At 38.1% G+C, this 26995-nt stretch overlaps 4 protein-coding genes across 17 annotated transcripts in view; 1 reads left to right on the top strand and 3 right to left on the bottom strand.

Moving 5' to 3' along the window:
- The window catches only part of Msp300 (Muscle-specific protein 300 kDa), a 609326-nt gene that overhangs the window by 199487 nt on the left and 382844 nt on the right, over positions 1-26995 (top strand). For 11 of the 13 annotated variants that reach the window (XM_083137559.1, XM_083137562.1, XM_083137558.1 and 8 more), the window contains 4 exons: positions 16356-16451; positions 19148-19231; positions 19960-20052; positions 24113-24136. In XM_083137559.1, the coding sequence (XP_082993685.1) occupies positions 16356-16451; positions 19148-19231; positions 19960-20052; positions 24113-24136 (297 nt within the window). The remainder of the gene's footprint in view (positions 1-16355; positions 16452-19147; positions 19232-19959; positions 20053-24112; positions 24137-26995) is intronic. The other 2 variants (XM_083137560.1, XM_083137550.1) reach the window with 1 other exon arrangement.
- Positions 220-4022, bottom strand: LOC145999845 (uncharacterized). The gene is made up of 2 exons (XM_083137113.1): positions 3901-4022; positions 220-2043 (listed from the first exon to the last, which is right to left on the bottom strand). Exon 2 carries the CDS (start codon positions 2035-2037, stop codon positions 1063-1065), a length of 975 nt encoding a protein of 324 aa, XP_082993239.1. The 5' UTR covers positions 2038-2043; positions 3901-4022; the 3' UTR covers positions 220-1062.
- Positions 4844-15517, bottom strand: LOC145999847 (uncharacterized). Its single transcript, XM_083137116.1, has 2 exons — positions 15428-15517; positions 4844-7165 (listed from the first exon to the last, which is right to left on the bottom strand). Exon 2 carries the CDS (start codon positions 7150-7152, stop codon positions 4996-4998), a length of 2157 nt encoding a protein of 718 aa, XP_082993242.1. The 5' UTR covers positions 7153-7165; positions 15428-15517; the 3' UTR covers positions 4844-4995.
- On the bottom strand, positions 11067-15936 carry LOC145999846 (uncharacterized). 2 transcript variants are annotated; one of them, XM_083137114.1, is made up of 2 exons: positions 15912-15936; positions 11067-13924 (listed from the first exon to the last, which is right to left on the bottom strand). In XM_083137114.1, the coding sequence occupies exon 2, from the start codon at positions 13866-13868 to the stop codon at positions 11136-11138; it is 2733 nt and encodes a 910-aa protein (XP_082993240.1). In that variant the 5' UTR covers positions 13869-13924; positions 15912-15936; the 3' UTR covers positions 11067-11135. The 2 variants fall into 2 exon arrangements, with proteins under 2 accessions (XP_082993240.1, XP_082993241.1); XM_083137115.1 differs by lacking the exon at positions 15912-15936 and adding an exon at positions 15790-15865.

Consider the following 26995-nt stretch of genomic DNA (forward strand, 5'->3'; position numbering starts at 1 on the left):
AATGCTGGGCCACTTGGGCCGCAGAAAAGGGAAGCGAGAGGAGAAAACAAATGACTGTTCACTTTTGTTCGCGAATTTGTCGCAGGTTTTCTCATCTTGTTATTTATCTGTACTATTACATATTAATTCTCAAGGAAACACGAGTCTGTAAAGGATGGACCAAATTAGAAACTTGTTTTTAAAAAATGGATTACTTTGTTTCATACAAACCGTTTTTTTCTTACATGTTTAATAAGAAAACATTTTTGCTGATTTAATTAAAAGGAATTTGCGCTATCGACTCCTATCTCTCCTTTTTGTTTACTCATCATACTTAAAAAAATGCTCCAGGTTCTTCTGGATGCACCATTCCACACTTTCTTCAACGGTTGAGTTGCTACTTTATGTCTGCTCAGTTGCTCAGCTTCTGCTCCGCGTTGTAACGCTCTGGATCTTCTTTACGCTCACTTCTGACTGTGTTCAAAAAATCTGTTTGTAGTCTGAGCATCTGCTCCCAGTGGCTTGCTTGTAGTCTTTGAGGTTGCAAAGGAAGATTAGATAATGTACCAACTGCGAAATTAGGTTTTCCGGCAGATTGTGCTGCTCTGCGATTCAGTACGAATATATTTGAACGTTGCAGTATCCATAATTATTGCAATATTGCCAAAATATCTTCTTCAATTCTCTCACAGTGTGAGCACCGCATGGATACATTTTGTCCTAAAAGAAATGACACGTTGAGAACATACATGTTCGTGGGTCACAGATAGTTAGGGTTGCTTTCGACGTACAAATTGTCCGCTGCGTAGAATTTGTTCTATGAACAGAAACTAGATTCCCTTTTTGGTTGGGGTATTGATGCACATAAAACTACTATTGTTAAGGAGTGATTTCGATTTTCTGCTCAGGATAAATGTTACCTTTACGTGGTGTAAACTCGCAAGGCTTCAGCAGTCGTTCTTCAAGGACCTTCTATCTTGGCCTTCAGGATCTAACTTCTTCACCCGGTACCGTATCTGCAGCATCGACTTGAGCTGAGCTGAAGTTTTCCCCTCCCCTTAATCAAAGATCAGATCAGAGTTTCTAACACTCCTCTGCCGTCACGCTCTTGTAGTCATCTCGTGCCTTAAACTGCATTTCGTATATTTGAATTGAGTTTACGCTGTCTCTTGTAGGGTGTGTTTTCCTTCGTTTTGTTTTCATGGATGTTTTGTACATTTTTGTTTCAACATTTACGTGCCGTTGTTTCTTGCTGGGTTTCATAAACGTTAACGAGTCTCTAGGAATAATGTCATTTTCCGAGAGTCCAATTTTCAAATTGTTTGTGAAGTCGGAGTTTCTCTTCGTTTTTACGGAATTTTCCCGAAGAATCAACAGGACCCCTAAGTTCAAATGTTTCCGGATGTTTTCCAAGACTTCCTCATTCACGTCTGCCAACCAGGAGGTTTTCAAGTAGGTAAGAACGTCCAGCTCCCCTCTGAACACCGTGAACTCTTCGCCCGGGACCTGGAGGGGTACGATCACGACGCCCTCAACAAATTTCGAAATGTGCTCGCAGAGTTTATCCAGAAACACCCTCATGGTGTTGGAATTCACACTCTGAGCCTTCTGGATGACGACCGCCTTCTGCTTCAGCGCCTTCTTGAACTGCTTGAACAGCTGGTTGCCGGCGCTGCTACCCTTGGAGCGCCCCGCGTCCAGCTGTTTATTCTTGTTGGCCGTCGCGTTGTGGATGCTGAGGACAAGGTCGCGAATGCTATCAGCCATGCTCGTGGCCGTTTGCATGCTGTGGGAGGTCGCCACCAACAACTCCACGGTGAGGTTACACGTGGTTCCTTCAGCTATCGGCGTCAGCGTCTGCTTCAGGGTCTTCCACGTGTTGGATGGTTGCTGAGAGAACTGATCCTTCATCTTCTCCAGTTCGAAGAGCAGCCGAGCCGAGGCGGTTGGGTATTGGCTCTTATCGTCCTTTGCGGGAGTTTTCTGTTGCAATAAAGTAGAGTTTATGGAATGGAGTAGGCTCACCAGCCAAACGACTCGGAACTGCTGTGACTTCATGATGACCTGCCAGAAGCGAAGGAAAACAAAATTTGATCAACAACTCGATATTGGATTTCCAATTGGGTTACTGGAATAAGGTTGAAATACAGCGTGTCCTGCTTAGAGAGGTCGAGAAATAATTGATAATTTGGAGTGTAAATAATGGTTTGTTAACACGCCTTGATGTAGAAACTCTCCTAGTTAAGGAGAATGGCCAATGCAACTCGATATGTGAGCCTTGAGTTGCCCTGCAGACATCTAAATGGTCCTCAGTCTTACAGCCATGTCGCGTGTTTGTTGCTCTACTGAATAGTGCATGCATGTTCCCGCTTTACACATTGGCGCGCATGCGCAAGCACGTGTATTCACTATTGGTGTATAAACTCTTGAGAGTTTATGTACCTTGTAAAATGAAAATCATGACAATATCTTCCTCTAAATAATTCTTGAAGCTTTCCTGGCGGCGAATGATGAAGAGGGTTTCTCGGGTAATCAACTGGTAATTTCCGGATAGGCTATAATCCCTGACGATGAGAGTGACGTTAGCTCTCGAAAGCTATCCGGAAATCACCTGATTAATTGCCCGAGAAAACCTCTTCAATATCTTCCTCTGTTTTTAAACGGTGAGCATTTATTTCTCGACCCCTCTAAGTGGAACACGCTGTATAGTCATCAAGACGCTTCCACCAGATATCAATTACCACATTCTCAGTAGTTTGCGCTTCCGAACAGAGGGTCCCTGTTCGGGCGCCAAATTTATTAGTTGACACTTCGTTGGGAGATCGAAGTCCTCTGTTTGGAAGTGCAACCTACTGAGATATTTGGAACCTCGAACAGGGGACTTCGGTCTCCCAACGAAGTGTCAACTGATATATTAGGGGCCTCCAGATGGCGTAGTCGCACGTCGGCCTTTATGGCGGAGTGGTTAGCATAGCTCGCTACGAAGCCAGTGGTCCCGGGTTCGAATCCTGGCTAGGACTTGGATGTTTGTGTTGTCTGTAAAATGAGAAACCGAGAATAAAGAGAAAAACTGATATGTATGAATGTTGAGAAAAAAGTGTAAATGACGGGGGATACCACCGAATAGGGGTATTCCTTTTAAATAAAAAAAAAGAAAGTGATAACGTCACCGCCTTGTAATCAAGGGGTCCCGGGTTCGATACCTGGCTGATGTACATTGTTTCGGACCTCACTTTTAACTGTAGGTTCAGTCCCGATTAGCCTATTTCTGCATAAAGAGGACTTAAAAGGACAATTCAAGTTAATTCAATCACCACATAGACATATTCTATTCATTCATTTATCGCTCTGCAGTTTTTTATTACACCTTCCGGACTATATCAACTCATAATTTTAATAAAGAAATGGATTTAATATATTTGTACTCATTTGTTTCTTTTGTACAGCGTAACTTCACAGGCATTTTATGAAATAAAAAAACACTTGACAATTAAGAACTGAAAATGAAACAAACAGCTGTTCGAATTGATTTCACGTGCGTGTATGTATTTATATGTACAATATATAAAATGGGTACGTAACCAAACAAAATCATCAACTTTCGTAGTGTGGAGAGTTTATATAGAAACCCACCAGAAAATGGCCACATTTTTAGCGTATGCAAGCCCGTGATTGCCAGTGTTACTTAGATTTTGAACAGATAAATTACATACAATCCAGAATACAGGGAGAAACCTTGCTTTATCTTTTGCATAGTTTCTGCATGTAACAACGTGAAACGTCTCAATTTTGAGCTGTGTACCTGTAGCGTGTGCATACCTATCTGGGAAATATGGATGAGTTCTTTTAATGTGAAAATAGATACACTTTGCCTGGTAATAAGATCCACAATGATTTGAATGGCGTGACATCAGCCCTTACCTCTGAATATTCAACTCCAGGAGAGATAGGTAGATTATTTATGTGGGCCGGTGGTTGGTGTAAAAAGCAAAACTCTTACGCACATTCGAAAACATTTACAACTTTAATTTTCCCTAATTCCGAGCCTAGTGTTAGTTGCCCAGATACGAGCCGTTGGTAATTGTTATTTTCTCTTGATTTCTTAACTGGCATAGGTGCTCAGTATTAAATCTAACCAAATAAGGAAGTTTCATATGAACCATTCATACCTTTTCCTGTGCTTGGAGGCACATAAGTAGTATTAATAATTATAAGTTTGGAAATTTTGTTCTCAAGGTATAATTTTTGTAGTGAATTGAAACTGTCAATTTCACATTATTTCCTAACATTTTCTTGTTGGTATGTTTAAAATATATTTTCAACGTTTAAAACACATGCCCCTGTATTTTATAAATCTTTGAGACACCTCTCTAATTGAATAAACTTTATTTATCTTGGTTCCGAGATGTCCGTTATATAAGAAATATGAACTGTTTCAGCAGCTGCAAAACGACCAAGAACTGGGCTGCATTCACTTTTATAAACGTGCATGTCGAACTACTCCTACCGATAAATTCTTCATATTGAATTCTTTTTGGAATTATTTATAGTTCCGTGGCTGTAAAGTTTTTTTTGGTAACAGAGATTGTGGAATTCAGAAGAAATATGCAATCGGAAGCCATAAAAGTTATCCTTTTTTTTAGAGTCAGCACATGAAAGGAAAAGCAAGAGTTCTTCGGATCATGGAAATACGATATACATAATTTATAACTTAATATTTGTATGAATACATTTATAGTACGTGTGTATTTATGTGCATCATGCATGTGCTGTAATTGTATTTACTGCAGTGATCCTAATCAAACTTGCTTCATGTAAACAGTAATGTAAAGTTTATTTCAATACAATACAATGTACTGAGAGTATACTCTTTCAGTGGTACAGAGTTTTAATGATATTGATGTACAATTAGTTGATCATGTATCAAGTCAAAGCATGAATTCAATGCTGGTAGTCGATCTATACGTAAGTGCGTGAAGGTTTACATAGTTTTTATCTTCATGTATCTTCTAGTTCCTAAGTGATTACGTTGTCTCCTTGTGATGCTTCAGTAGTTGTGGATGTTGTTTTACCTGGCTTCCCCTTCACGAAGCATGGCTCTGTTGTCTTTTCATTCACATTTAGTTGATAACTTGCTCGAACAAATCTGTCAATCTCTTGATATCTTGCAGAATCCACATTTGAGCTCGACGCAAATGTTAACTGTTCGCTGTCTTGCGGTGTACGTTGTGAGGGTGAAGCTTGCCTAGTATCAAGTTCCGTACGATGGCTAACATCTTCTTGTATTGTCATATGAGGCCCTCTTACCTTCTGGTGTATAACGTTTCCTACCGTATTGATTACGTTTGGTGACTCTGTATTCACAATCAGTTCAACATTTTGTGATTGTCTCCTATTTGTTGAGAAAATTTGTTTCAGAGAACAATTGGTAGAGCCAACACATCTTTCAAGTTTTGCTGATAGCAAGGCGCTGCATAGTATTTTACCTACTTCGTGTGTTCTTGAAAACCACGTTCTTCTGTTGGAACATGAAACTTCATTTTCTCGCACGTAAGGAACGGGAACCTTTCTTAGTATAAACTCGTTTTCCTTCATACTTTTTACATGTTTTATTGCAGCATTTCTGTTCATTGCTGGTACTGGGAAAACATTTAACGATGTATTTTGTATATTATTACCATAAATCATTATTGGCCACTTTAGCCTAACTAATCGCTGTAAGGCATGGTCTGCAGTCCCACCTGAGAGTAGATCTTTAGTTCTGTTATCGTTCATTTTTCCAAATGATTGTTTCATTACATTGCTAGGACTCGTGTCGCCATTTTCTATTTTCGTGTCCGTTCTTGTACTTTTCACGAAGTTAACCCATTTATCTCTGACTGCAGAATTTTCACCCACTTCTCTGTCAATTTGAGTTTCTTGTCTTTCGCCTGAAGTTACTTTTACAGGATGTGAGGTATTTATGACATTAAATAGCCTTTGCAGTGTCCTTTCTTTGCGCCTTCTTGTAGCATTTATGTGATTCTGTGTTTTCTTGCTTGTTTTGTCGACAGCAAAACTACAGAAATCACAATCTTGAAACATGTACTCTCTTTCGTACAAGGGTCGCACAATTTCTCCTTCCCAATTCTTCTTCTCTGTTTGGTCGTTCCTTTGATATTTACTTGCTCCTTTTTTTGGTTTAGTTTTCCCTAGAGGTGTTTTTTTCAAAGTAGAACTTCGGATCTTTTGATGTTTTACTTCACTACGCTTTGGTCTTGTGCTGAAAACTTTCACATGGTCAGTGAGTGACTGAGTATCTTGATTTTCCACTGATTGAGGAGGCAGTATTGATGATTGTGAAGGTATTTGCTGTGCATAAACTTGAGTTGATCGTCCAGTATTGAAGAGATGCGAGGGTTCATTTTCGATACACATTGGGCGGAACATATTAGTTGCTGTAAACGTTCCGCGGGAACTTTTCTTTGAATTGTTGCAGTCTAAGTCTTCATGGTGTATTTTCGCAACCCCAACTGTGGTTTCCCGAGAAGCTCTTTGCAAAATTTCATCTGGCAGTGGTGCTAGCCAAGTACGTCTGAAGTAACTGAGTGCGTCCGAGGGTGACTTGAAAGTATCCAATACCTTTGCTGGCAACTGCATTGGTGCTAGGATGAGGGTGTTCCATAACTCAGGCTGCACCCGCTGGTGCGTGACCAATTGTAGAAGCCTTCTTATGGAGTAATGGTTCATACACTGAATGTTCTCCACAACGAGAACTCTCTGTTTGATAAGTAGCTTCTTGAGTTTCTTGTAAAATCGTGGAAGGTCAGATTGTTGACAGTATTTGCATACGTTTAAAGACTTCTTATGAACCGGTTTCAAGCACATCACCTTCGTGAACAGTTGTGCCAGATGGCAAGCAAAAAACGTGGATGTTTCCCTGCTTTCCATACTCGATAACAGTGATATTATAGCGATCTTGTCCGAGTCTTCCTTCGCTATGGACTCCAGGGTGTTTCTAACAAGACTCCAGGTGCTGTTCAGCTGGTTCGGAAATTTGCGTCTCAGTTTTCGCAATCGATAGTTCACCATCTCTGCTAACTCATCGCTGGAACTGCAGTACTTTGTGAAAGAAGGCATATTAAGCAGCAATAAGTCCACTAGTAAGAGGAGGTCCGATGGTTGAAACTTCATGGCCAACCGCAGACTGTAAAAAGTATTCGAATAAATTAGTTGTCTTGCTACTCGTTATTTACAAAAGAGTTCCACTCAGTGTTATACCAACAGAAATTTCAATAATAATGCTGAAATGGTTAAGAATTACGATTCTTTTGGAACAAGTATATCAATAGGATATTATATTACAAAACCATGTTACCTTTTCTCAAGACACCAAAATGTCAGCCTCACTTCCACCTAGTACACCCTTCACTGCATTATGCAGACTAACGACTCTCTGGCGTCTGCACCCATCGCCAGTATGGGACTTGTGCTTGTCTCTTCATCTATTTCATCTTCTCACCATTCATCCTCATCTTCGCAATTAGCCAAAAGTGGCAGAAATGCGAAGTTAAATGAACCAAATAAATCATTCATTCAAAAGAAAGTGCAATTGTCGATTCGTGGAATATGAAAGTGGTGAAACGTTTTATTTCTCGTTACCCAACACCTTGAGTGATCAACTTGTGATCTCGCCACCTAAGGTTCCAGGTTCGAGTCTCAGTTTTTATGACGTCACACTTGTCACATGCGCTCTTTTGCGATTCTTCCTCTCATCGCTCATCATCATCGTCACGATAAGCCAAAAGTGTCAGAAACGCAACGCTGTCGCATGCTGACCAACCTTCTAGACCAGATCTAAATCACAAAGTGAACAAACTTTAGCAATTTGTTTGTTTCGTTCGTTATTTAACCATGGCCATTTCACAACTTGTCAAAGTTCTGTTTTTGCCTTTGGTATTGTTAAATATAATTTGGTACGAGTAGCTTACATAATAACTGGCCCCTTCATTGTATTTGAAACAAGAATTCAGTTGTGATGGCTTTATCTGTTGTGAAGCTAAACTGTGGCAGTCTGTCGCAGTGTTATTTCCCAAGCAAATACCACGGCCAAGAATAACGCAACGCTGCCCTTTAAGGGTGTGGATCTCTAGGATGAAGAGACTATTCTGCAATGGCACGACATGTACGGTCATGAGCAGAAATGAACGGATTGGCACACTGAATGCTATGTAAGGAAGAAAGAGGAGTGTGAATAACCCTTTCTTTGCATTTTTCTCCGTACTACTTCCTACTTATATCTTGTATTCCGCAATAAATACTAAAATATGATTGATTGATTGAAAGTTTTGGATGCGTCGGCACTTTAGAGCATTTTGCACCTTTCAATGCATGCGGGGAAATATTCCCTTAACTAAAATTCTGATTTCAGAAAGTTAAAACAAGGGGTGTAAGAAGCCACTTTACAACAGCATGTTAAAAAGCAAGAATATATTAATACTAAAAAACTTCCTCTCAACACGGGGGAAGAGACAGCTCTCCGCAAAAATCTAAAAACATTTGATAAAACAGTGTTGTCATCTCCCAAATGGATTGACAACCACCTGGGAAACGTCTGTTTGAGGAAAGAAAAATATGAATCTCTGTATTCTGGCTCTGTAGTAGGTCTATCTGTGCGTGTGCTGGGTAGTTTATATCACTATTTCGAAACTAGTAGTTCTGTCCTGGACATAGGTGTTCGCTTGCGTTTCATCTAATGGTCATTCAACCTCCCCATCTTGATTTGCTGGAAGTGGCAGATAAGAAATACGCAATAATAAAAATAGTACAATATGGTACCTTTCATGTTTAAATGAAGCAATTGTCTTGAAGGTACAAAAAAAGGGGGAGTCTTTGTAATCACCTATTGAAGAAAGTGCTCTTTTGTGTAACTGTTACCGAAATTAAAGTTCGTTTTAAGTCCACTTTATGCAAAGATAGGCTAATCGGGACACACTGTGTTGTTTCCTTGCTGAAAATTTTGGCTACTGTTTTCAGTAGATGATTACTAGTAGTTTTTCTTGTATGTACGCATTGCTTGCATTATAGAATTATTTTCCTGTAGTTTACGGTTATTACAAGCATAAGAAAACAGTTTTTCTTTGTGACGTTTGTGATGATTACTAGGTGTTCTGAAACATCTCTGTGTTCAGATTTTCAAATAGATATAAATAAAAATTGTTAATGAGGAGGAATGAAAAGCTATTCTTGCAGCCAGCATGTTAAGACAAACACACTACATACCATACTAAATATAATATTTGAAGATAATATTTTTACTTGTAGTCGCTCTACTGTGCATGTACTGTAGTTGCACATTAGACCTACTAAAAGTCTTTAGTAGAAAACCATTGGGTTTCAAGAACACACGTCTCATCTCGATACCATCCCTACTATGAAGTTTAACAAGATATGCATCCTCGGACGCTGTTTGCTACGTTGCTACGGACTATTTGGTAAGAACGAACAAAAAAATATTACCACGATTCGATAGGATGGTAAAATTATTGGGAAGTTATACGCTGACCACAAAATAGCAGATTGCGGATTTCTTTTCTGCAGAAATCGTCGTTTCGATGTATTCTGCTTCAAGTCATACCAAGCTGCTCTGAAACTGGAACAGTTTCTTCCTAGAATAAGTCATCCGTGACGACATCAACCGCATCTCGACTGGTGGATTTGGAGAAGTCGACCACAAATAGCTGTTCGCAGAATTGTCGTTGAGGAATTTTAAGGAGAATTGTGATGTATTAATCATGTTTGGTTTCAGTAAAAATTTCTACCAAAAATGTGCATAAGCCCTAGATCAACAAAAGATGCTGATGGTCCTTAATCCATGCTAAATAAATACCTAAACATCTGAGCGTTAAAATAAGACTAGGGCTTCCCCGATGGTGCACTGGTATGTTTGGTTCGGAGGTTGTGGTGGTATGTTACTCGGAGGAGGCACATAGTACTTCGAATCCCAATTTAAGCTATAGGTTTACCCTATCTGTAAATAAAGTTGACTTAAGCAAACAAAATACAGACAACTTTATGAAACTTTAAAGGACAACTTTCGAGAGATTAAAATATATCCTGTGAGTGGCATCGGCATGTCCAAAGAAAGTGTGTGGTGTGGAACACAAGAATCCCCTCTGGCCCAGTATTCCTTAAAAAAAAGGAATGCCGAAGACAGGAAAAGATGACTGCTGATTTCTAACAAAAATATACGTAATCCCTCTCCGGCCTTTCGATAGTCCCGAGCACGCCACTGTCTCCACTTGGAATTAAACCCTATTTGTCAACAGAGTTAACGTAGAAATATGGAAACATTTTCATGAAAATTTGTGAGACCCAGTTGTTGGTTGATTGATTTGGTGTTTTAAGTGCACTTTGTGCACAGTAAAGCTAATCGGGACTGGACCTACAGTTTAAAGTGGAATCCGAACCACTATGTGCCTCCACCAAGAGACCCAGTTGTGATCCGAGTAGAAATCAGTGGCAGCGATACAAATTGTTAGTCAGGTCCAAGAACGTTTTAAACTGCATTTATTGAATACCTTTTTTAGTAGTAATTAACATATACGTCAGTTACAGTTCCATCATCCTAGTTCGTACCCTGTTACGTCTAGCATTGCTTGCTACACTTATATATGTGGGATTTCATATCGTAAAATGGATAAATGTTTATTGAATCCATAGCGACCACCTCGAAGGACCCAGAATCAATTCTGGTTGGTTCGGGGTCAAACAATAAACTGCAGATCAATTTCCGATCGTCTATCTGATGATAAACGGCATATGATACAAATTTTGACTAGCTAATTTAGTTTACAAGAGCTCCTTGTGGAAGAGTGATATTGTTCAGTTGCTGATTGTATACATGAGAATGTTTTTAAATAAAGTTTCGTTTTGCTTACAAAACGTAAAGTCGAAATAAAAGACATGCTGAGTGTATACATGAGAATGTTTTTAAAGAAAGTTTCGTTTTGCTTACAAAACGTCGTCGAAATAAAAGACAAAATTAAAATTCTTACAATTCTTTAACTAACAAAAATGCCGTGAGCGATTCTTTACAAGATATATAAATTTGAAGTACATTTTCTTATCATCATTACAATTATATATGTCCGGTGTTACATCTATCACTGTTGATCTCAGTAAACAATCATTACACGGTAAGAACTGAAGCGCCTCTTGCGGCTTGGAAAGAAAGGATGCCTTGATCGAGAAACGTGCTCATGCGTGCTTTGAAGCTCGCTAGCTATCAGTTTTCTTTGTACGGTGTCATTCGCAAAGTTTGTTCGTTTCATATTAAGCCTTTTCCACCCACGTCCTATCACACTAGCAGTTACTATATTCGTTATACTCCGGAAGTTGTCTGGTATCGTTGTAGCACACTCTTTATTTTTCGCCGATGAGGTTTCTGATGAAGTGAAGAACTGAACTACCATTGAAACGGCTGTTGCTAATCCTCTGTTTACGACTGAGCTTTCTTCGCTGAGCTCTTCTTCTGCTGGGACGGAAGTTATGTTTGATATATCGTTGGAGACAGTTTCGAAAATTGACGCAAATGTTTCCTGTACTTGCACGTCGCTGTCGATGGCCACATCCGGTTTTTCCTGTTTTTCTGCATGTCCTAATTCGAATTCTTCTGTCTGGTCCTGAAAGTTCATGGGCAGGTTCGGGACTCTTCTATTCATTGAGTCCTGGATTTCCTTGAACATGTCTGCTGCGGATAGTTTTTGGGTGACGCCTCGAAGACGGAATCGATTGTATTGTTTTATGGCGTCAATGAAGTCTGAGGCCTCATCTGCTTCTCTCCTCCCCAAGGGACGCTCGTGAGAAACTTTATCTCTGATAATGAAACGTTCTTTCAATGTCCTATCCGCCGCCTCAAGATCATTTTTTGCAATACCCAGTGATGACTTGGGCTGAGTTCTACCTAATGACGAAACTTGTGAAGACTTCTGTCTCTTTTTAATGCTGTTGTATGTACCTTTATAATTTCTAGCCAATGCGTCTACTGATTCTATTCTACTAGGCAATTGTTCTCGTGCTCCCTTACGTGAGGACAAATCATCTAATGCTGCTTCACTCATTCGCCGTTCTTCGTCACACGGAGACAACCTCTCGTGTGTACTTTCCTCAGCACACATCTTCTTCCGAGATATACGTGAGGATCTGACTTTTGTTCTGGTGGCACTATCCTGTACCCTAGAAGCAATTTCTTTTGGTTCTTCGTGACTTCTGAGCGTGTTTTTCTGACTAGTTTTTCTTTGTGCTTTATCCACTCCTGTTGCATCTTCTACTACTTTTATCTGGTGGTTCTCAGCAGATTTCTTCAGTTCTTCTCTTATATCAACTCTCTTTATCTTCGTGGGGTCCTGATCTTTCTCTACGGAGTATTCGTTGGTACGTCTACTTTTTTGGCTAGCTAGATGTTCAAGTTTCTTGTATGATATTCTTTCTGTGCTTTCAGATCTGCACCGATTTGTTTGTTTATTTATTCCTGAAGTTTCGATACTGTAGCAGTCTGATTCTGCTCGATGGGGTTCATATTTCTCTTCTGAATTAATAATAATTCCTTTCATTTTGTTCATTGCTGCTTTTTTCTCGAGGCAATTTTCACTACATACTCTTCTGACTAGGGCATTGCCCTTCTCTTCTGTATGCTTCAGTGATGTTTCAGTTGTAAATAGATTATTCTCAGTAGCGTAAATCGATAGCTCATTGTCATTTATATACTCATGCTTCTCGATTGAGTTATTACCAGTTTTACTCAGTCTTTCGTCTTTTCGTTGTTCTGGGAAAAATGACTCCTCAGCTTCTCCGTTGATCTGGTGTTTCAATACTATATCCCTAAGCATCTCTTTCACAATTGATGACCTATGTGCGTAACCAACGTACTGCGGTATCTGATACGATTCTGTTTTCTCTGAAAGGTGTTTCCTTGGATCTATTTTTTCCGTGTCTTGAGCTTTGTGATAGACCATGGATTCTGGTCGTTCATCAGGTTCGACCGACAACAACCTTCGTCCTATTCTTGGGCGTGTTTCTACATGTTGGTCTCTTTCCGTTGGGGAGGTTGTTGTCACAGTGAGTTCGCAATTTGAAGTGGCCTGTGATTCATGATTCTCTTCTGGATGAGGCTCAGATATTAATTTTAGCATCTGCCGAAGATGTTTTGAGCAGCTTAGATTGTGACCAGCAAAACGAATGTTCAAAGTAGCTGCACTGCCAGTAGGTGAAGGTGTAGAGTAGTGAGCAAATGGCAGGTGTTGAGTTCGGTTAGATTTGAATATGTCAGGAGGGATCTTTACAATCAGGATGACTCGTGTGTTGCAGAATTCTCCCAACGAAACAAGTAATCTTCTCAAGAATGAATCGGTTGTTTGCGAAAGTGAGTTCTGTGAGTGTTCATTTGCTTTCTGCGAAATTCTGATATTTTTTACATGAGAAAAAGAATCGTCGACTTCACCTGACTCTGCGTAATATTCCCCATTCAAATATACCTTCCTTTCAGTCGTTGTACTGGCCTTGTATGTAATGATTTTCTGCCTGCGAGAGGCAATACACTTTACTGTTACCTGTCCAGAAGAACCAGATACTAATATTACAGTGTGCTTGTTGCAGTGGCTCTCAAACACGGGGGACAGTTTTTCATCCAGATATTTCCATGTCTTTCTCTGTTGATGCATCAAGTCATGCTTCATTTTATGGACAACACGATTCAGTTTATCACACTCGAAACCTAACTGCTGCTGGACATTCGACAGGGCTACATGACAGCACATAAACACTACACTAGCCAAGAGAAGTAACACTAAACGAGGAAAACCTAAAGTGTTGCCACATGTCCTTAAGTGTGTTCCATGCCTTAGTTTCATGGCTGACCAAACTTTACGAGATACTCGAATCTGACATAGCACATGTTCTTATCCATCTAAAAAATAAACATGGAAAATTAATAGTATAGAAAACCTATTATTCCACACTACAAAGCTATATGTTTGCACTTTGTTCACTATATTACTCACTTCCGTGTTATGAGAGTGGAGAATTCTAAACGTAAACAAAGCTGAGCAACCTCCCCTACCGGTATAATAACTTGAATGGAACGTATTGGTTAATTGATTGATTTGCTTTATTTTACTTCGCTTTTGGGCCCCTTTTATTACCCGTTCGATCTCCGGTCAACACCTCTCATTCGTTTATTTCGTCATTTTTAACATTCGTACTTACCGATTCTGCATTGCGAAAGATTGTTGTTTAACATGGGATTTTGCTTTTTTCACGAAAATAATTTCAGTTTTTCACATTAACAGTAATTATTGTTCTTGCTTCTTTCGCTTCCGTAACACACAATATGGCGGGCACAGCTGTAGATCATGAATGGGTATGCAGTGTTTCCAACCTTCTTAACCGAAAAATGCCCCACGAACCATTCCCGCATAGCCCCAAATACCATTCACGCATAGCCCCACAAACCATTCACGGTAAGGTTTAGGTTAGATTAGCCAAACATAGTTAAAATTTGGGGTAAAATGCCCCACGAACCAGTCCCGCATAGCCCCAAATACCATTCACGCATAGCCCCACAAACCATTCACGGTAAGGTTAGGTTCAGTTAGGTTAGGAAAAACATATTTAAAATTTGGGGTGGTAGTAATATCAGGAATGTATATTTCGTTTTCTCATTTTCTTGGAAAACAACGGCGTGGTTGGAAAAACTGACAGGGGGTTACGTCATCGAACGTACGCAACTGGAACACGTAGAGGAAGCAAGCAAGTAAAAGCAACAGCATTTGTGCGTCGGAGATATATTTTTCTTAAAAAATACATGAATTCCCCGTTCCAATAGATTCAACGATGAAAGAAAATACGTCCACGAACTTGGAAAATGCTACAGAAACTCATTTTCGTAAGTAGTTTCTTCTGTAAAAATGAAGAAATCCGTTGACCGGAGATCGAACAGTTACCCCACTTTTTGCTAATTTGCGAAGATGTGGATGAGTGATGACATGATGAAATTGATGAATGGACACCCACAAACATCCATGCCCAATAGTGTTGTCCACGGGACGAGACGGGACAGGCTTTTAAAAATTCGAGACGAGACGAGATTGACCATGTGTCATGAGACAAACGAATATTTTCGAGACGAGACAGCATTTCCACGAGACGAGACAGGCCAAAGTCTCGTCTCGTGGGCAACACTAACCCGGGGCCCCTGGCGTCGTAGCGCGATGTTCTAACCACTCCGCCACGGGGGCCGGCTTGAACGAAACGTATCTTTGAGCTTGAGTTCACATATTGTAAACGATATAAAAAGGACAAAGAGGTTACTCCTAGAAAAAATGATGATTATGTTTTAAAATAGTGAAAAATACATTATTTTAGCAAACAAATGGAGTTACATCAACATTATAGTAAACCTTGTACGAACCTTGGAATACATATGCAAATGCTGTTGAATTTGATGTAACCCACTTTCTTTCTAGCTACTCAGGAAGTCACAGTACTCAAGTAGTAATGTACTCAAGTACTCTAGAAGATCCTTTTCATCCAAATGAGACCATTTTGTAAATATATTTTCAGCCTCTTTCCCCCAGTATTTTCACTTTTCGCACAAGTTCAGATTGCAAGTGACGAAGTATAAATTTCTATCACAAATCCAACCAACCTTCCAAGTCATCAAACTGACAAGGAACCCAATGTTTCCCTTGTACTTCAACCACATAACGGAATAGTGCACGGTAAAAATAATTCCAAGATATCATAATATTGACTCGTAATTGTGTGACTTACTTGCTGTTAATCTTTTGTTGAGAAGATTATATCTGAAAATACATATTCATAAATATGATAAAGAATTTCAATGATATTTACCACTATTATGGTATAATAATAACAATTATATTGGACTGTACCTCTATATTCTGCGTGTTGTCCTTTCCGATTTGTAATATAGAATGACAGTTTGAGCCCATATCATATACGCATATATGTAAAAAAATAAATAAAAATATACATGAAGCATTAGGGTCGTTATTTATTTATTTTTGATTTGAAATTTAGGTTAATACCAGAAGACATCAATAGAGAATCAGGAACAAAATAATAATTGACATTTTCTATAATAATATTTACAAAATATGCACAATAACCATCCATAATGATCTACCCAAGTGAAATAGCTTACATCAAAAAGCGTATACGCTCTTTGGCTTACACATACAAAGTTGAGCTACAAATAAAATATGGATAACATTGGCTACATATGTCATGTCATTTCGAAAATGCATAATTAATGTTGTTTTCGTTGTCACTTATGAAAACAAATAATTAGAAAAACCTGTTTTAATTTGTTCCAGCGAGTTCCACCGCTGAGGATAGACGATTTGATCGATGACTTGAAGGATGGCACCAAACTTCTTGCCTTGTTGGAAGTCCTCTCCGGGGAGAGATTGGTGAGTAATACTTCGATATTTGTGACGTTTCTTTGTAGAGACGTACGTGATCGAAGGAATCATTTCTTTTGCTTTCCAACATTGTCCCAAATGCACAGGTAAGGTATAAAACAACAAATAATATAATGCAGGATTTTCGTATCTGTACACCTGCACAAGGTTAACTCCGCTCACGCCCCGGTAATTGTTTTTCCAGTTGATCGTGATCGGACCGTGAGCGGAGCGGACCTTGGCCTGAGCGCTACACTGCTCGCATTTTCAGCTGGCGGCTGGGAAACAACGAATCAGCGATCAGTTGAATTCTCTTCGACTGACATCGGGGATTTTCGTGTCACAAGGCACCGAAAGTAGCTGGCGGGACGAAACAAATGAGCGTCGGATACACAGCATTTGCCAAACATACTGTAAAACGGGGAGAGAGAGTTTATCAGCACCGTTACTGGATAAAAGTTGTACAATAGTACACAAAACACCCGAACACTACAAACAAGCTAATAAAAACAACTTACAAAAATAGACGTACGCTTGGCAACGTTGCAACGGGACGGCGATGTTACCCCTACAGCTTTTACTTCGCAACTGATGATGTTGAAACCCGGACGACGATTGGTGGACATATGGAGGTCAGCCGCCAGTTGGTGTGAACACTTTCTATCTAATACCTGAATCACACGAGGCTAGATTGCCTACTGGATTTTTCAGTTGGACTAGTTGTGTGGTACTGGCTCACCTGCTAGTTTTCGCCTCATACGATACCCGTTGCCATACTTGTTGGTATACTTTTGTTCACACAAGGCATCGCGCAGACAGACAAGTTTCAAAAAATGGACAAGCCCCTTTAAAAGAAACATCGTAGGAGAATAGCTAGCTACTGCTGTTATCATTTAATGGCTCGAAAGTTTGATTGATTGATTGATTTAGTTTATTTTACTTCGCGTTTTGTGCCTCTTGGCTAATTTGCGAAGATGGGGATGAGTGATGAAATGATGAAATGGATGAAAATGGACATTCACAAACAACCATACCCGACCGGGATTCGAACCCGGGACCCTTGGCGTCGCAGCGCGATGTGCTAACCACTCGGCCACAGGGTCGGGGTAATGGCTCGAAAGAAAACATGGAATCAAGGTACACTCAACAAGTTAGCAGCCAGGCTGACAGCCATCATTTCCAGCCAGGTAGCCAGCCAGTCCAGTGCCAACTAGGTCATTCGTACTGGAAAACCAGTCGCCTTAAGAGTCATTCAATAATATTTGACCGGACCTTGATCTGAGCGTTGCTTGAGCGTAGATGTGAATCAAGCCTAATAGTGTTGTTGCTCCATGAAAAATCAAACCTTCAGTTTGAAGTTATTATGTTGTTGCAACGCTCGGTAATAATTAACATAATCACTGTGACTGAAATTAAATGAGTGATTGATTAATTTAAAATTTTTGAGTTCGTCGGGAATCCTTACCTTAAAATTAAAAAGGGGTGTAAAGAGCCCCTTGAGAATGGATAAAAATGCAAGTAGTAAAGGCACCAGCATAGGAAAAGTAGGGATAGTCTAAAAATTTCCTCAGACACAGTTCTCAAAAACTAAAAGCATTGGCTTAAACCACAGATACTGTGCATAAACACTGTCATCTTCTCCCAACATAGCGGACGAATCCTTTGGAAAGGTTTAAACAATGAGGAAATTAACGAATGTGTTGAACACTCAAAACAATGTAACAGGCACAGCACAGCGGAGGGTCCAGCCCTTGCAGCAAATGACGATGTGTGAGACGGCTGTGTCCGATTCGAAGCCGCGTTAAGATGCATTGTTCTCGGCGTGAGGAACGGGACGAGGAATGCTACGAGTACTGCGATCATTTTCGGGTTGCTCTTCATTATTCCGTCTTCCGGACGTCCATACTTGTTTCAAAAAACTGCTGTGATATTTCAATTTTCCAGTTAGAATTTCGTCCAGAGCATTGAAATGAATCTTGGTGCGGTTATCTTTCTCTCTCTGAACTACATATTTATTGATTTAAATAAAGATTTAAATGAGGTGATTTTTTAAGAAAGAAATCACTGATTTAAATCATTTTAAAGAAATAATTTATAGAATAATGTACATAAGGATTTCGTAGATATCAGAATCACTTTTTGTGAAAGTACATTAATCTCGTAATCATTTAATTGTGTTTATTAGGCTCTAAAAAGGAAAAGGAAAGAAACAAAATGTGTGTACTGATGGGGTGAAGCTCATACGAAAGGAAATGCAATATGCAAACTGTAAACACACTTATACTGCTCTTGATTTAAAATTCGATAATTTTTATGGCAAGAATAGCAAACATTTTGTGTTACGTCGTAAATAGTGTCATTATCATGAAATTGTTAATAAACATTATAGTTTCATTAACACACTCAACAAACATATCCATACTAGATTCAGAAACAGAAAAATGTATATTTACATATATTTTTTATTCGCTTTAATCAAACTGTTCAAATATTTTACAGGGCCGTTTACTAGAAAAAGTCTTTCTATAAAAAAAACATATTCAAGCAATATTATGCCCGATTTTTAAGATAATTAAAAAAATCGATTTAAATAAAAAATATTATCAAAAATATATTTTTTTAAATCATTATTTTTATCCACACTGATAATAGAGAATAGCTTATGGCACTGTGAAACTAGAAGTGAATATTTGATTTATTTTCAGCCTATGGAGAAGGGCAGGAACCTAAAACGGCCACATTTCTTGAGCAACGTGAACACGGCCCTACAATTTCTCCAAAGCAAACGAGTAAGTATTCTACGACACATGGCATTTATTTATTTACAGAATAGTAGCTTTATTTATGTTGGTACAGTCGCGGTCACTTCTCGGTTGTAAATTATTCCATTGAAAGTGCATGTGGTATGTACAATCCAGAAGTGTCCGCCACTGTACCTAAATCTAATTTCCTAAAGACCCAAAAAGCAGCGTGTTTGGTTTTGTTTATTGAATGTTGGAGTCAATTTCACTTGGAATCAATGGCGATCTTCTCTTGTGGACGGATTACATTTTTGACCACCACAGATCCATTGAAGGTTTAGTGTTAGTTTTAAACGTCTCAGGGATGATCACTTAATTCTTAGATTTGGGGGGCGGGGTGTTTTGGAACTCCAAAGTAGGATGAGAAAACACATCTCCTTTTAACCCACCCTTGTCATTCATGATACATTTGACTTCAAAATGTTTTGCAAATGAACTTAATCAACGCCAATTATCTGATTGTACTTAGGAATTAGTATTGGTACTGATGGTATTATTATTGATTAGAGTAACAATCAAGAAAAACATATGATATCCAAACATTAATAAATTCGACTGTTTTTTAATAAATTCGACTGTTTTAAGAGCCGAAATAATTCTGTTATTTATGAAGAATCCTGTTCCAAAATTATGACTTTCAGTACCACCGTTAAGACAATAATATTTTTGCTTCTGAAGTATCATTGAGGATTTGACAAAGTGTTTTCTTCTTATAGATAAAACTTGTGAACATCAATTCATCAGATCTTGTGGACGGGAGACCGCCTGTGGTATTAGGACTTATTTGGACTATAATCCTGTATTTCCAGGTAAGCTTAACGTTAAAGGAGCTTTTGAGTGATGGTTATGCAAATGTATTTTTGCTCGGATTTTCTGCATTATTTTAGAGTCAGTCATTCTGCACGTGATTAACATTATCCGATATACAATCTGGTGGGATTTTCAGGAACCACTCCAAGTAGGACACTTCGCTGTGTTGAAGCTGTTCGAAGCACGGGGAACATGCGAAGAAGTAACGTCTACTGTTCAGTTTTTTCCTCTAAATTATTTTGTGGGTCAAGACAAGTGAAAACCTTACATGTGTTTTCCATCTCGTGGAATCAACAAAATGAAATTTGTAAATAAATCAGGGAAAACAGAATTGATTGACAAGTGACATAACTGAAATGCGGCAAGGAAATTACGAAGAACGCACGAGTCTGTTCACTTTATTTTTCGAAAGATGATTGTATTATCATGAAAGTAAGTTTTAAATTGTTCTGTATGAATATAACATTTTTTCTTCGAAAACAATGTAGCATGTATGTAATTTGGAACAGGTGCAAGTCTATTAAGTGCGAAGATGAAAAGAAAATAGCTTGAGAATTAATTAATGTCTGTAATCATAATGGTAAATCAGAAAAAGGAAATTGACATGCTAATGTTGCTGTTTCATTCAGTAAGTCAATTTTAAGTGAACACTGAAGATAGCCTCAATGAAATTGTTGTTATTATTATCCTGGATTGTTATTAAACCAGCCTGCCTCTTTGGGGAAAGAATTGCAACGGCATGTTTACATTTTTCTCCTGCCCAAGCTATGTAATACAGGTGAATTGCTTTATTTTCAAATCATTTCTGAGAGCCCCAGTTAGGCAGTTACAACCGAGGTGCAGTGCAGATGAAACCGCACTGCTCTGAAGAACCAGTGCGTATACATTAGTTTCGTCTGCGTTTTCGTGTTATTTTTGCCTATCATAATTAAATTCTTCGCTCTCAGCACAGCTGAGAGTTCGTGAGAGTTCCTGGAATTCACATCGCATTCGCAATATTTAAAAATATCGCGTAATTTAAACCTCTCTTCCATACCAGCAACGACAACACGCTGCTATTACGTACTACTGCTGAATGTAAACAAAGATTTATCCTACATAGAGCGGCCATATTGGAAGCGACACTAGCGCTCAGGTGGTAATTTTAATCGCGAATTGTGCAAGATAAATCCATAACCTGTGGATTGCACTGTGCTCTGTGCCTTAAATTAAAAGTGAATAGGAAATATAGATGTAGGTAAGTTCCCCACGCTCCGTCCGCCTATAACTCCTTCCCCCCATGCTAGAACAGAATCCGCCACTGCTAGGTTCATTCCTTCAGATAATTTAATGATTCTAGCACATAGATATACTGTATACATTAGCAGGGATCAGAATTTTTCGTTGGGGGGGGGGGGATAAGGATATATTTAGAGCCTTTGTTAACAATTTTAGGGGTGTTGAAGAAATTTGGGGAAATTTGTCAGTGAAGAAACTCACGCTGGCAACACTGCCCCCTATTTGGATGTATAAGCATTGCTTGCTCGGCAATTTGTTCATGACTATTTTCATTAATTTCTTTCTTGCACCTGTGTGCTTTTAAGGCCTCGATTTATTCTGGTGCAGAAGTTGTCAGCAGTTAGCAGCTTATTTGGAGTTTTCCATTCTTGAATATCTCTCTGCGTAAAACAAAGAGAATAAACATGGCGATGGACAATTTGCACGATGATACTTATGCATATTCTACCGCCTACACAAAATCCGGTTTTTCTTAAATGTTGCCTATTACTTATATCTATCTGTCTATTTGTAGTTGCCGAGTTTAAGATAATTACATCTAAAGAAGCATGTTATATTATATTTCTTGTCAAACATTCCATTGCAGTTTGGAGTGCCCTGAAGAAAAATAAATTAACATATGAGTCATTCCATATGAAATCAACACAGCCCACAACCTGACCAACTCAGATTTTCATGAAGTTTGGGAAGTTGAAACTATGCATGGAACTTAGTAACTATGAAAATTTTGAGTCTCCTGCATCTTGTAATTGTTAAATTATTCAAGGTCAAAGTTCGCATAAATTGCCCTTTTTGAGCCTGCTTAGCTATACTAAATGTGCTGTAACTCCGTCCCTATTTCGCCTAGGAAGCTGAAATAGAGCTTATTGTACAGGGAATGAATTGAACAAGCTTTCCAGTGATATATAACAAGCCTACATTTGAATAAAAATATAATTTTGTCACGTGACCTTGACCTTTGATCTTGAATATCTCAAACATGTCCACCAAAAATCGTGAAAAAAAATATATTTGGTCCCTCATGCCATACTCTCAAACATATCAAAAAATCATTCTGGGACTGCAATGGGATCAAAAGATACAAAATAATATGTAAATAAAAGCCTCATTACATGAACTATGACGATTGTTTAATTCTGAATTTATCATGGTGTAGGCCTATAGACATTATTTTAATAATAATAATAATAATAAATTTTCTTTATTCAGCAGGCGAGGTTCAGCCAAGGGCTGCTCTGCCACCTAACCCTTGTCAATATGATAATACATATGAGATTATTATAAACTTATGGAGCTTATGGTCCGATTTCTAATTATGTCAGAGAATGATTACTATGGAGCGGATTTTTAGGTGCTAAAAAACTGAAAAATATTTATTTTTTATGCTCTAAAAGAGTGGGAATATCTGGCTAAAAGTCAAAAACATTTTCATTCAGGATGACTGACTGACCCACATTTTCACACACAGATCTAATTTTTTGCACAGTTTCTTTGTAACACTGTGGGAGGTAGTGTTTACATAATGTTGATTCATTGGGTGGTGCAAAATGTATGTATTGTGACGGGAAGTTTTTCAGAGCCTAGATGTTCTGCCAGGTTATTGAATATTTTTTTGGGGGGGGGGTTCTGTTTCCAGAGAGGATTCCCCCCCCCCCCAGGCCACTCCCTGAATTCATTACTGACCACTGTAGTAGGGTAATTGCACTTCTACAGCAATTGTGTGCTTTTGTCTACTTGAAAATCCTTGGAGGATTTCACAGAGGTAGTGGCATCCATTCGAAACATCTTGGGATCAAATACAGCCACGTATTAAATTTCTGAATAAAAGATGCTTGTGAATTTTTGTTCCGTGCTCCAATGTTGATATACCCTTCTGATGAAACTTCATACAAATTTACCAATTGTTGAAAATGAGCCTTTTAGTCTGTCTTATGTTCACCTTGTTTTGAGGCTAATAGGAAATGGTGATAATATGTTTCATTGTGAAAAGTAGTGAACAATTCTGGACTGATTATGTGACAGTGAGCCTTCCCTAGTCTTACAGAGTCTTTGTTAACCTATTTCAAGATTTTCCTTCATCGAAAACTTGCAACACTTACTTTCCACACCTATGGGCAACTAAATATTATCATCATCATCAGATGATAATATTTAATGATAGTGTAATGATAGTGAGTCAAAACAGGACGATGTGACATGTAGTATTGTCAAAGTTAGCCCAGTCAGTTTGTTCTAACAATTATAACAAAAAGTAATACACTGAAATGAAGTACAAACTTTTCTGCGAAACTGTTTTTTGTAATGTTGTATCAATTTTGGTGGCCAAGAGGGGGGTGGGTGCTTGCTGGCAGTAGTAATTTACTACCATGCCTTTTCCCAAAGCATGAATAAAAATTCAAGTTCCAGTTCATATCTTCACCACCCTCATATTGCCATGTGAGAACCAGGGGGACATAATTCCAATGTGTCAACTTTACATGGGAGAGGAGAAAATGCATTCTTAGGAGTATGTCTGACTTAAAAAGAGTCAGTGAATTTGAGATATGTGACTCTATCTTACTGTTAAGGATTAGAAGAGTCACTCTAACTCCAAATAGAGCTCTTGAGAGTAGCTTATTTAAACAAAAGTGAAAAGAGCAATTTTTGGAGTTATGTTCCTCTGGTTCTTGTACAAAGATATGATGTCAACTAGATATTATGTACACTGGTAAATACACTAACCTAAGTTCTGTTAGAGTAAACAATTGTAGAATTATGATCTTATTGTTTCTCTTAAACAAGCTACGATTTAAGGAACCTAGATTGGTGAGTTATCCTACATGCTGTTTGAAGTGTAGACAAGGAAAATCATGTCACTCACATTCAGTGATATGTATGTGTGTGTATATATACAATCTGTGAATTGCAATTTATTTTAAACAATAACGTCACAAATTGCATGATGGTTTTGTACTGTTTGTGCACTCAAAAGTCAGTGGTGGGTAAAGATGTTTGCCATGCAAGTGCCATGAGCTGCATAGATTATCTTGAGTTCAAGTGGTCTGTTTGTATTGTGATTAGTATTGTCCTAATTATACCAAATTGTCTACGCCGACCCCCATGGCAGAGTGGTTAGCACATTGCTCTACAACACAAAGAGTCCCTGGTTCAAATTCCAGCCTGGGCATGGGTGTTCATTGTGAGTCTCCCTTCATCACATGATCTCTCATCATTATTTTCGCTATTAGCGAAAAAGCTGCAGAAAAGCAACATAAAATAACCTAATTCAATAAACTACTACTACAACTAAATTGTCTTATGTTGCCAGCTGTTATCTTAATGAATAATGTCATGGCACAATGATCAGTGTAGTAAAATTCAGTAAAAAATAATAATAAACGATGTAAAAACAACCATGTAACAGTGGGAATTGTTTTCTGGAATTTTTATTTTTGTTTTGAAAGTAATTGTTGATACTTTTGAGCTGTGTTCCACTTCTAAGTGCTGAGAAAGAAAAAAACAAAATCCATATGTAGATGGAACATAATTTGAGCTTCATTTTATTGTTCACTGAGTTCTGCTTTAATTTTTATATGTTTCAGAGAGAAATTATTTAAAGAAAGCAAATGTGCAATATAAGAGGTATCTTAAAATGTACAAGCATTGCTTTTCTACCATTTTTGGTTAATCACAAAGATAATAATTAGTGGTGATTTGATGAAATTGATGAAAGTACAATCACAAATAAAATTCATGGCCAGGTCAAGACTTGAACCCAGGTACATTGATGATGAGACCAAAAGCCTACCACTTAATGTGCCCTGCCAATGAGCTAGCTGTAAGAAGTATTGTGACATGTAGCTTTGAAATGTTTCCATGAACACACTTGCTGGCTACACAATCTTCTGCCATTAAGTTTTATTTACTTGTATCGTTTACTTTAACTTGTTTTAACTCATGTGCAGTTAATCCTTTTCCTTTGCCAGATGAACCTAGTGGGTTTGAACATTTGGAAATATTTAAAAGATATGTGTCTAAACAATAGTCATACATTTTATGACGTTAACAATACATAGCATAAGATTTTACCTTCTTTAAAGAGGGATCTAGATGCAATATGTGGTTATAAGACAAATTGTTACATACGTAATATTAATCATATCAGAGCATTATCAGAAGACAAATTGAGATATACTTGAATATGAAGAAATTGTAGAATCTGTTGTAGAAATGAAGTTAACAAGTGAAGATGGGAGTAACAGGAAATAGCAGTACTAATAAAAAACAGCCGAAAGACCCTACATCTCAAAGCAGTAGCGTACGCAGGATTTCGTCAAGGGGGGGGTTATTTCTAAAACTTTCTCCAAATTCACATTACCTTTGATTTATTATACTTTAATTAAATAATAATAATCACAATTAATTAATAATACTTATAATTAATTAATTAGCTGAATTACTACTAATAATACTACTAATACCACTACTACGATTATGTAGTAGAGATCTACATAAATATAACATTTATGAAAACAATAGAAAGAAATTACTTTCTAATCATTCAATTTTTATCAAATCCTGGGAGCATTTTTTTGTTTTTGTTTTTTGTCTGGTCAGCGAGGTGAGACATTTTAAGGGTGAAGAAAATCCATAAAACAAGAAAATATATTAAAATAAATTGAAATAATTAAAGTATGGAATTCATCCAAGAAGCTGCGGTGGTCTGGTCGGTAGAGCATCTGACAATCACGTGGGAGATCCGGATTCGATTCCCGAAATTGGTTGGAATTTTTCCGGCTTCTTCCCCGCATAAATGTTCCCGATAATTCACATCTGGATTGTCTCCCTGTTCTTACCAACAAAACATTTTCGAATAGTTAAGCTTATTGTCGTTTAAATAATTGTCTAGTCAACAAGGTGAGACATTTTAAAGAGAGACATTCAAACGTGCTGAGGTAAATAATACAATGGAAAGGCAGACTGGTGACTGTATTCTTGTCCGCCTAGCCTTTGTCTATACATTAGCCTCTAACAACGAACCAAGAACTTTCTTTAGTTAATTCTCATTGTTCACACAAAAAAAAATACACGTTCGTTGAACACTGGCGTACGTAGAGGCATGGCCGATGGTTAGAGGCACATACTCTTGGTAAATAAAAAAGCAAAATTTCAGTATAAAAACAGAGTCAATTTCGGGTTCAAAAGCTGTAAATAAAATGAAATTTCGCTGTTATAGCGGTGAAAAAGCGGTATATAAAATTACATTTTGGTTTTAGAAATGTGAATATAATCCCAATTGATTTAAAAACTGCACTATTACACAAAATAAACATATCCCTTCTAATAGCACATTAAATCATTACCAGAATATTAAGTTTATTCCTGTATAGAGGAGTCCATTTTTTGCTTTTCAAATATTTACAGCAAATTTAATCAATTTTCCGTGAATTGCATAACACACAGGATACTTCAGACTTCAGAAAGTGTCGCGTCGGTATATAAACGGTGAATTTCGTGTTTAAGAGTCTATTTCGCATTTTGCAGTTCATTTCGCATCATTTCGTGACAAAACAGGGTAGGAAAATGCACCTCACACCTTTCACAAACCTTAAAAATTAACATTGCAATGTGTTATTTCAAATTTCGTTTTCTTTTTGTCAAAAACGAAATATGCATGCCTCTACC

This window comes from Lepisma saccharinum, chromosome 16 (assembly GCF_977018435.1).
Source record: "Lepisma saccharinum chromosome 16, izLepSacc3.1, whole genome shotgun sequence".
Classification (NCBI taxonomy): Eukaryota; Metazoa; Arthropoda; class Insecta; order Zygentoma; family Lepismatidae; genus Lepisma; species Lepisma saccharinum.